The sequence below is a fragment of the Engraulis encrasicolus genome, chromosome 15 (genome assembly GCF_034702125.1).
Source record: "Engraulis encrasicolus isolate BLACKSEA-1 chromosome 15, IST_EnEncr_1.0, whole genome shotgun sequence".
NCBI lineage: Eukaryota > Metazoa > Chordata > Actinopteri > Clupeiformes > Engraulidae > Engraulis > Engraulis encrasicolus.
Window position 1 is genome coordinate 7,354,730 of NC_085871.1, and position 11,333 is coordinate 7,366,062.

The following is an 11,333-nucleotide window of genomic DNA, read 5'->3' on the forward strand; positions in this document are numbered from 1 at the left end:
AATGAGTTTGTGTGTGTGTGTGTGTGTGTGTGTGTGTGTGTGTGTGTGTGTTGTCCTGATATTGTAGCAGCAATCCTTTTGGCAATAATTTCTTGATTCATGAATCAAAGTTAACTTTAAGAAGTACACTATATACAATGCAAATATTAAGAACATCATTTTCAACAAACAGTCATGGAGATTTTACTAGCAGCTATGACACTGTAACAGGCACTGCGGTTCATAAACATTCATCAATTTAATGTGTACAACAACACATTGGTTTTGATGAATTAGTGATATGTGACATGCGGAAGTGGCATGTCAATAGACGGCTATGCCTTTTCCGCTAAAAATTGGTGGACACACATCATTCACTGACAGGTTATGGTTAAGAATGGGTTTTGATCTAAGCACAGTTCAACAGGTGCATAGGTTGGTAGACACACTTTGTTCTCTGACAGGTTTGGGGTTAGGAATGATTTTGGTATAGGCACAGTTCGACATTACAGACATGGAAACCCCATTAGCGGGAAAATGTCAGTATTTACGTTCAATGTCATGAAAGAAGAAATGTTAATGTAGACGGTTACTGATCCCTATGCATTGGCTAAGCTAATCTATGCAAATGGAAGACAATTCAGGTGACTTACATATTCAAATGATAAACATAGTAATAGTAGCATAACAAAACGTAGAATCATTGGCATGTGCCACTTGCCGACGAATCCTCAACCCCCTCTCAAAATTTCTCTTGTATTTGGTCAAGACTGGCCCCTTTAACTCTCATGCATGTCTTTCGATGGATCCTGTACAGACAAGGAAGGACTGATGTAACAGAGGCCAACTAGCCGAGTTTGGCTTACAATGTTAGTAAACCTCCCTCCCGAAGCCTCAATATAGTGCGGTAGCGTTGGGCTGTCAGACCGGCCCTTTAGCTCAGTGCGCTCGTACTGTGACTCCCATTGCTGAACCGATGTGAGTGACGAGGTGGCAGGTACGTGCCCAGAGGGGAACGAACTGTGCAGGAACACCTCTGTCACACTGACATCATGATGTTCTGAAAGTCATAGTGTAGAGAAAATGTTAAGTCAGTTTAGCTATCTGAATGGATTTTGCTTAATAGTCCAAAACCTTAAACTTTCTTAGTCTCTTGCGAAGTGATTTGTTTGGATCATAGCATAGTGTCTCTGGGATCAGTGTTGGTGTCCCACGTGGACGAGTGAGTATATGGTGCCTTCGCTGGACCTTGGCGAGGGCACCCACACGCTGGTCTGGACCGATGACGATTCCGTGCGGTAGATTCTCGCCTGCGTTTTGAAGCAGCCAAAGTGGCTGGCCAGGACAAAGAAGTCCCGTTTGAAAGCCTTGGTGAAGAATGCGTAGAGGAAGGGGTTGGCGCAGGAGTTGATGGGGTAGAAGAGCACCAGCAGCACCTTGGAGTTGGACACGGTGATCAGTGGCCACTTGAGGGCCGCCGAGATGGCAAAGAAGGAGATGGGCGCCATGCACAGGAAGTCGGTGAAGATGAGCACGGCCATGCGCTTGGCCAGCCGCGTGTCCGCGGCACTGGTGAGCGGCGTCAGAGCCTGGGGGTTATGGACGGTCTTGTAGATGCACAGGTAGCAGGCACACACGCCAAGGAAGGCGACCATGTTCAGCAGCAGCACCATCACCATGTAACTCTGGGACTCCACCGTCTCCACGTCCATGGGGAGACAGATGCTCACCTTGACGTAGCTGCTGGAGAGGCCCACCGCCGGGAGCAGCGCCATCAGCCAGGCAAACACCCAGCCCCCTGCCATCATGGCTGCAGCGTGGCGCAGTCGCAGCTTACGCTCCAGCTGCATGGCGTAGGTGATGGTGTGCCAGCGCTCCAGTGTGATGATGGTCAGCGTGTAGATGGACAGCTCGCTGGCGAACACCGTGAAGAAGCCCGCCACCCGGCAGCCCACGCCCGTCTGCCAATCGATGCTGTAGTTGTAGTAGTGCGAGCGTGTGTAGATGTCGACGGAGGCAATGATCATGAGGTAGACGCCCATGCAGAGGTCGGCGAAGGCCAGGTGGCAAATGAGGAAGCGCGGCACGGTCAGCTTGTAGCGGCTGGTGAGCAGCACCAGGAGCACCACGGCATTTCCCACGATGGCCAGGACACAGATTACCCAGATGAGCACGCGGAGGTAGGTGCGACCCATGATATCCTCGCAGGGGTTGAATTCATCCGGCGTGGGTAAGCACTTGACCTTTTCCTGCCTCTGGCAATGATCGCGCCAGAAGCTTGCTGAGATGTTAGGATGATCACACTGTGGTAGCTTTCTGGTCGATGACCTACATTGAAGAAAGAAATAGACATTTAAAATCAGCTTCCATAATCTTGGATTAGAAAAGTGTAATTATTTTGTTTTTACAATTATACAATTAGCAAAATACAGTATAGCAATATAATACGATACAATATAGCAAAAAAAAGACTGCATTTGTACTTTGCACTTAAAGACGAAATGGAAAAAGGGCAAACCTATTCATGTGGAAGTTGGCAAATTATTTTGTTTTTACATTTGAACAATTAGCAAAATACAATACAATATAGCAATATAATACAATACAATGAACAACAATACAAATACAACAAAACATGACTGCATTTGTACTTAAGGCAAAGCTTAGGCAACTTAGGCAAACTTAGGCAAACCTATTCATGTGGAAGTTGGCGAATGCGCAGCAGTGGCTTGGGTACGTGAGGGTGGCTTCTTTGAGGCGTGTGAAAAGCTCCAGGCTGGGAAGCCTCTTCAGGGACGGCACAGAGGTAGCGACCAGCGTTGTAATGGAGCCCAGCATGCTGTCCGGCAGGAAGTCAATCTTTGTATGCGAGATGTTTCTGATGAAGGAATGTAAAGGCTATAGTGATAAACATTTCTGTTCCAAAACAATACAACAATGTGGCAGATGGCTAAATGAATCATTAAAGATTCTTAAATCACTGAAAGAACAAATGGACTTCGTGTTTCTAATAATTACCACCAGCAGAGAAAATGAAAAAACATGAAGGTAGATCGTCTCCATGTCTGCCATTTTGAATGATCATTGATCAAATATGTACATTTTTAGCTGTAAAGCTTACTGTACTTTGGTCATACACTTGTAGATATTCATGAAAAGATCAAATTTGGAAAAAGGCAGCACAGTTTCAATGAGCAGCATAGTTTCAAACTCGGGCTACCATCCTACACAGTGCACCTCATCACTGAAAGAACAAACACACAGTATTTTGTGTTTAAAAACTACCAACAGAAAAAAAAAGGTTGTACATTTTCTTATAATCAGGGCTGTAGTCAAGTCCACCTTTGTAGAGTCCAAGACAAGTCCAAGACCAGTACTAGTCAAGTCCGAGACAAGTCAGAGTCCAAAGAGGTTCGAGTCCGAGACAAGACCGAGTCCAAGTCAAGTCCGAATCACATGTCGGTCAGTGTTTGACAATGAAAAGGATGAATGTCAATAGTGTGAACCTTAGAAGATAACCTATATGGCATGGATGTAAAGACAAACTTGTTTGTTATTGGATTTCAAGCTCCACTTTACAATCTATGATGGCCAGTGTTCTAAACAAAACTTAATGACAGACCCGGCGAGTCCAAAAGCCTAATTTGGCAAGACCATTGTCCGAGTCCAAGACAAGTCAGAGTCCAAACAATACCAAGTCCGAGACAAGTCCAAGTCCTCAAAAAAACGGACTCGAGTACTACAGCCCTGCTTATTAGTTATGATACTCCTTTAAGTGACATTTATATTCCAAGGTAGCAGCATGCATTGCATACGACTGGCCAGTGGCCTCATTTGCCCTTTCTCCAGGAGGCCAGATCTCGAGGCTCTGGTATTTAAATATAAGGCAGAAGCAGAAAGTCTTTGAGTCAGATATGCCAGGGAAATGGGACTCTCTTTCAGCTGGTGACTGAGCATTGTTGAAAGAAAGATACACTGAGTGCTTACAGAAAGATAGGACCCTCAGCTCCCAAGAAGGCATTTCTGTGGATGTGACTAAGGTTTTTGTTTCCCATGAGATGCCTGCGGAAAGGAAAAAAAGAGGGAATGAAAAAAGCTTTTCCTCCCAATGCCAACAAACTTGATGATGAAAAGTAAAAGGGAAACAGTTGTATTAAACTGTCAACGAACAAAGTAACCGAAAATAGAAGATGTCTCCTACTTACAGCGATCTCAGTTTAGTGCCATTGAAAGCAAAGCTGTGCACTGTGTTGATATTATTTCTAGCCAGCCTCCTGCAAGAAGACAAACAAAACACAAGCAAGCACACACACACACACACACACACACACACACACACACACACACACACACACACACACACACACACAGAATGGATTAGAATTTAAGTTTGATTTTCTTGTCACATCATCACTTCTGTGCCATGACAATACATTACATTACAGTGCCCTACACGTAACTCCACACTGGTCCAGGGACTGTAACCAATACCCGGTAAATAACTGAGTCACTTTATATTAAAGCATTAGCTAATATAAGGAGTGTATGGACACTGTCACTCACATTTCTACAGTGATGCCGTTGCCCAGTCCTCGAAATGCATTGCTTGGGATTTCTTTGAGGTATATGTTATCCTCCAGGTCACTGTCAGAGAAAGTCATATATTGAAAAACAGTCCTGGTGTCTGTGCCCTGGGGTGCGATTTCTAATTCATTCTAAAACTGTAGAAAGTGACCTACAGCAGAAACTTGTCACTAGCCACAGCTGGATTTATCCAGGAGAAGTCAGGCAGATTTTTCAGTCCAGTGTTGGATATTGTTCTGAAGGTAAAGGACACACACACACACACACACGTGAGCTCCTTTAAGACTGCAAATGTAGCATCTGTTTAATTCGTCAAATCTTATAAAGATATGCTCTGGATGGCGCCATTGCATTTTTTTGCTATTTAAAATGTGATGTTTGCTGCATTTTGGACCAGTTATACTTACAGTGTTTGAAGCCTTGGCAGGTTCCAGAAAGCCTTTCTCTGAATGACAACAAGGTGTTTTGATCTAGTTATTGTTCTGTAGGCAGAGAAGCAGATACGTTTTTAGATAAAACCTGATGACCGTAAAGACATATTTTTTAGGCTGTAATGGGATATTGGAGCAGGACTCTCAGCAGTTGTTGTGAGTGACAGATTTGGTGGTGTGTTAACCTTTGGCTAGCCTTTAGAGAACAACATGCTGAGAACTGCATTCTGGTAAACTCACTCAGCTCAACTTACATTTCTGTCAGCTTGGAAAGGTTGTAAAAGGAAAAGTCGTGGATTTGTTCCAACTTGCAATTTTCTTTGATGACGCTGACGAAGAGAAAGACCAAGGAGACTGTTTCATCATCACATCACAGAATTTATACTAATCTTTTGCACAACCAAACTTGTATGAATGCATTTGAGTTCTGAAGTATTTTCAGTCAAAAAAATAAAACACATAGCAAATTCAAAATGTTATTGTCATCATAAAACATTTCCATTATAACCTCTGCACATATATAACATGTTTGTGCAAGAGAATCAAAGACACGTCTGCTCTCAAAGTTTTCTGCGATTCATATCTGTGTTGTTTTGGACCACAGCCACACATTATGTTCTATATTTAAGACAAAACATATCCAATCAAGACTAAATACGGCAGTAACCACTAGGTCTCATTGAAAGTCCTTACATGACTTCTCAAGATACTCTGCTTTGTAAGCAAATGAACTCTTTCCATTGAAGACCGCTATAAGTGCTTCGGTCACGGTATCATTTGGTTTCCGTTTCATTATTACTTACATTATTGTTAGATTGTGTAAATTATAGAAGGCTTTCTCTGTAAAGCTTCTGAGGTGGGTTAGCTTGAATTCCCTGCAAAAATGAAGGATAAAACATTGACATTTAGTGTTAGAAACTGGAATTAACTCTTGAAGTCTGTGTATTGCTTCCTCTCAGCATTTTCACAAAAAAATGTCAAGAAAGAGTCAATGCACATCCCAATGTCAATGCACAGAACAACAAGTTTAAAAAACTCTTATGTCAGTTCAATCAGATATTCAATAAAGTCTGATTTCTTTGAATTGCAAACTAACAGGACTTAAAAGGTTAAAATATTGTCCTTTTAACCTGTTAAAACACGGCATTATAAATGTGTTGTTACAAGAATGGCAATGACCGAGTCGTGCATTACTAAAGGCCCTGTGTTATATAGTAGAGTAGTACTAAGGTAATACATATTTCAATGACTATTACAGCGTGCCTCAGATGGTACACCGTGCATTATGGGGCTATGTTTGCATACTGCCGTTTTGCATTTTTAATGATATAGTGGGCTTGGCTAAAAAGTAAATGTAGGTACTTCATTGGTTTATAATAATGTCTAAATAAAGGGGTGGGGTAGGTGTTGTTTACTTGCTAGAGTAAAAAAGAATTTGCCCATGCAGAGGTGCTCAAGTGTCAGTGTGCCATGTGCTATACACATAAACACATAAACTACACACCCTGTTCTGTACAACTGTGAGTGTACCCAAAGTAGGCCTTGAGTTTAAGGTCCTTCAAGGCAGTGGTGTAGCATTTGAGTTACACCATGTTCAGTTGCCCCTGTTTTGTATTTCATGGTGTTGATACATTGATGGCACCATGTGCTGGTGTTTGTCTCATACAGATATAATCTTGGTCTGCTACTCATCTTTTCAGTTTTTTATCAGTGTTATTTCTCTTTCTCAACATCTACTGTCAATTATTTCTATCACATAAGCACACTCATAATCAGACGAGGTCATCGGTTAATGAAGTGTAATCAGACGTTAAGTCTTCAGACAAAAGTTTTGCATTTTGCTTTTTGCGTTTTGCTTTTTTTTCACACTGAAGCAGGGTGTCCAGAAATGGACATCTACAGACAGAGCTCAATACTGTGAGAACCAATATCAGAGTAGCACTCTCTTCTTCTCATTGCTATAAATAGTCACATTAGATCTGGCTACACACACACACCATAGCGTATGGCCAGAGAGGGGGTGGCAACATAGCATCCCATCCATTGCACAAATAAATATGTCAAACAAACAAAACGAGGCCAGGGACTTGCCAGGTTAAGGTCACTCAAAAGTTCAAAACATGTATTGAAATTTACATGTAACTACCTAACAGGCCCAAGTTCAGATTTATGCCACGTGTTACTTTGTTTCACTGAGAATCTTAATGATTTTGATTAGTAACCGTTAAAAAGGGGGGGGAAACAACCTCCTGACATGTTCCCACTCCAGAGTCCAAACATAGCTCAAGGTCAAATCTGTCTTTCCATGACCTTCATGAAGTTACTTAAAGTAGCCATCATTTCGACATTCTTGAACTGCTTTCAAGAACTGACAACCATCGTAACAACCCAGTGAAATGTTGCAGTGGAAATATCTCACATTAGGAAAAAAAAACAGATAACTGATGTATTGCAAGATACTTGTCACCAACGCAGGGGAAATTTAATTACTCCAGTCATTATCTCCTCTTTCCAGCATTCTACACGTGTACCATATACACGCATATGTATTCTACTCTACACGTATACATAATGGCCTCTTATTTGTGGCTCATCCATGTTACACTGTATTCCTGCCAGTGAATTAGCATTTACAAAACAACATATTTCACCCAGTTTTATGCAATTCAGTATGCAAAACTGTACTGTAAGTAGATACTTTCAGTATGTTAGCATTTTTGCTTTTAAAATAACTACTCCTTAAAAGCTTTAGAAGCGCTTCATTTACATTCATCAATGAACTGATCATAAACAAGATTTGTACAAATGTTTGTAAATGACTAAAAGCCAAACTACAACTGCACAGTGGAGTTGGAATCAAGTTCTACTGGATGAGTTTTACATGTGTTTGCCTGCTGAATACTTCTATATCCAGTGGTTTTAAACCTTCTGGACCGATGCGACTGTGCTGTGTCTGCTGTCTTAAAATAGTATTTCTTATTCACTGACAAACACTTGTAAATGTTTTTTGCATTATTATAATTACTTCGTCAATAATGAACTAAATATATTTATGGGTAGGTAGTCTGAAGTGTTACCCTATTTTCTTCTGTACTTACACAAACATTGTGTTCTTGGGGATGTCGGTGGGCATCTTGGTGATATCCTTATTCAAACAGCGGAAGGAGCCAATCTTGGCATCGATGTGGCATTGGTGAGGAGGTCCTGGCTGCAAGCTACTGTCCTCACTTCTTAGTCCCATCAGACGCAGTGTGAGCATCATGACTACTGGCATCGTGCTCTTCATCATGCTGTTCAGTTAGTAGTCTCCTGTAGCGTTAGCCGGTGAAGAGTTTGCTGGTGGCCTCCAGGTCTGCATGCAACTACAGAAGGATTTTCGTCCAGGAAGCCATATAGCAAACATGGAGTTGGGCTGCTGTACGATGGTCCTGTGGCAAGACTCCAGATGTTGGTCGATAATACATGGACGTTTTCGACTTTGAGAACGAGCGAAAAGAGTTTGAGTCAGAAGCTTATTATAAAGCTGTTGGCGGTGGTCTTGACACTGCGGAGCAAGAAGGAGGGTGGTCAGGACTGTGTTGGCTTAAGCCATGGGAGACCTTGGAGCTGGAAGTCTGCTGATAAGAAGAGCAGGAGCACACTAGCACACTCTTTGTTTTTCCCCTAGTTCCCTGTAGACACTCCTTTCATTCATAGTCAACCAATATTGTGTGTGTGTTTTTTTTGTCTTTCATTTGAACTGAAGGAACATAATGTACAAAGACCACTTGTAGTATTTTCATATTTCTTATTCAACTTAGTTATCACATAATGCAGTGAAAAAGGACATAGAAAAAAACATCTTCCTTCACAATCTGTCATCTGATAAAATACGACACAAACATACAATGACAAACTCTCCAGCAGTGAGCAATCCAAACGTACTAGACCATAATGTTGGTGACCTTTTTTGAGTCTATCACACTGACTAAGTCGTTTATGTTTTCAATGGACTGTGAAGTAGGGGCACTCTATCCTTGTTTTTATTTCTTTGTTTATTTTTTACCACAGCTGAGCTTTGTAGGCCCAGAGTTGTGTTTTTTGTCCTAATTTGACATGAGCAATTGTGTCACTGATCAGTTATGGTGATTCAGCTGTTGCCAAAATATGGCAAGGAACCTCATATCAATCTACAATCTCTTGACATTGCGTAGGGAGCACATTATGATCACGATAGGTATTCCTGCACTAGAGCAAACTACTTTTAGTACGTCACCAACAATTCTGCTTGGAAAAGGATAAGGTCCATCCATATATGTTTCTATTTATTCATGTATTTATTTATTTTAATAGTCACTGTAATTAATTGTGAGCCTGATTGAAGCAATGGTTCTGGCAACCTTTTTTAATAAACATCCCCTGGACCTCATCATAAGTCTCCTAACCCCCCTTAACCTCATGACCCCCTTAGTATTAAAACATGAAATGGACTAATGACCCCCAATGGCAACTAAGCTACGCCCCCACTTACGCCTCCTTCTCAACGCCCTCCTAGGGCTTCCCAATGCCCCCTGGAGGGCTGTAGAGCCCCCGTTGAGAAACACTAGATTAAAGGGATGTCTGTAGCATAGTGGAAGCAGTTGGATAGGAGTGTTGTTGCCTGTCTCCTTGTCGATGACTGGAGAGTTCAGAGAGGAGCACATTCCTTTGCAGAGGAGGGTCAAGTTTGTGGCTGACCTTTTGTAGGTTTACTCCTGCTTACTCCTGCCTGTCTCTACCCCTCTGCACCTGTGGCTCAGCCCTGCTGCCAAACGCCACTGGCAAACGTTTAAAAAGAGAAAGGAAAGGGCAAAACCTCTCCCAAAAAAATCATAAATATACCGTGGTAAAACTGTTAGGACTGTGTCGTACAGACACACTATTACGTAGGTGGAGGTGATGAGCTCATGAGTAATATATCGTATTAATGTTAGGGACACGTGGCAGGCGAACTAGCGAGGCGAAGAGAGGAAAAATTCAGTGTTCCATTCTGACAGCTCAACTGTCATCAGGTCGCCACGGCGAATAAAGTGGTATGAAACAGTTATGTTGTTTATGCCATTTGCATAATATTAAACTTGATTGAATAATTTCGCTTCGCTCCTGTTCACTTGCCTTTACCTCCCTCATAGGAATGAATGACTAAGTTTGCTTCGCTTGGCCAAATTCGCATCCATGTTGTCCCTAGCGCGACGATCCTGTGCACTCCAAGCCCATTTGTGTCTTCTCAATACTGTCAGAAGTTATGGCCCAAATAGAGGAATTTGGCCATGCCAACTTCTGAGGGGTGTCCAGTCCAAACAAGACCCATACAAACCGCAAGGAAACCTTGACTGACAGAAGGGAGCTGCTTTCCCTCAGGGCTATCTACAGTAACATGAGAAAAAATACCAACCATGGGAGATGACCGTGAGGAGAGATTTATTTTAGGGTTGTGATCAACTGGATATGGCACCTGTTGACCTGGTTGAATCTGTGTGGTTTCAAAAGGACTTGCACCTGGGTGAATGGGGCGGGGGGGGGGGGGGGGGGGGGGGTAGTGGCCACTTTATCAGCAGCGATTGAAGGACAGTTTTTTAAAGTGTGAATTCAGCTCCACACAGATGAGGCAAATGTGGTCTAGAAATACTCCCCTCTGAGTCGAGAGGCCGGAGCAGGGGAAGACATAGACAGGCAAGCAGGGTCGTAACCAGACATTTTCAAATACCGAGGTGAAATACTGCATGCTGTACTGCATGCTTGTCCAAACTAAGGCCTGCGGGCCAACTCCGGCCCGCGAGCCCGTTTTTATTGGCCCGCGGCAGATTTTTAAAATGTGATTGAACATGGCCCGCACATTACATTGTAACTCTGTTGCAATTCTGAGTTTGAACACCAAGTGGCGCCACCCGCTAAAACTTCTCCACTTCCACCTGGCTAGTTGTTTCTTGTTTGTTACGGTAGTAGTCCTATCAGAGAAACAAGGGGAAAATGATGGTTGCTAATAAGTTGCTGCATCCAAAGGAAATATTTTGGCTTGACCACAAATGAGCAATGCCTTCTAACAAACACAGATGAACTAGTTTGCAAAATCCTATGCATGGGAACCCAGACCTGTTCACGCTGAGTTCAGGATGACAGGCTGGGAACTAAAGCATGATGCTAAGATATTTTTCAAGTTTCAATTGGGGCCGGGGTAGTTTGGGTACTTTTTCATCACCTTGTTAAAATAAGATGTAATCGGCGGTTTGGTAGTAATGATATTATGGCATTGTTATGTTAGCGCTGTCCGTCACCAAATAATAGGAGACAGTTATGGCAACAGCTGCTTATAAACACTCC

The 11,333-nt window shown here is 42.5% G+C and overlaps 1 protein-coding gene across 1 annotated transcript; it reads right to left on the reverse strand.

Moving 5' to 3' along the window:
• Window positions 1-335: 335 nt before the first annotated feature.
• Window positions 336-8,314, reverse strand: fshr (follicle stimulating hormone receptor). The gene is made up of 10 exons (XM_063216925.1): window positions 8,093-8,314; window positions 5,798-5,869; window positions 5,249-5,323; window positions 4,971-5,045; window positions 4,719-4,799; window positions 4,543-4,623; window positions 4,185-4,253; window positions 3,967-4,041; window positions 2,672-2,857; window positions 336-2,307 (listed from the first exon to the last, which is right to left on the reverse strand). Exons 1-10 carry the CDS (start codon window positions 8,281-8,283, stop codon window positions 1,176-1,178), a joined length of 2,037 nt encoding a protein of 678 aa, XP_063072995.1. The 5' UTR covers window positions 8,284-8,314; the 3' UTR covers window positions 336-1,175.
• Window positions 8,315-11,333: the final 3,019 nt, after the last annotated feature.

Bases quoted from the DNA above. Each gene is read 5' to 3' on its own strand.
- fshr (XM_063216925.1), bottom strand. From the start codon at position 8,283: ATGATGAAGAGCACGATGCCAGTAGTCATGATGCTCACACTGCGTCTG. The intron at 4,800-4,970 runs GTAAGTATAACT...CTTTACCTTCAG, and splicing joins CTGCCAAGGCTTCAAACACT to AACAATATCCAACACTGGAC. The intron at 2,308-2,671 runs GTTTGCCTAAGT...TCTTCAATGTAG, and splicing joins GCCAACTTCCACATGAATAG to GTCATCGACCAGAAAGCTAC.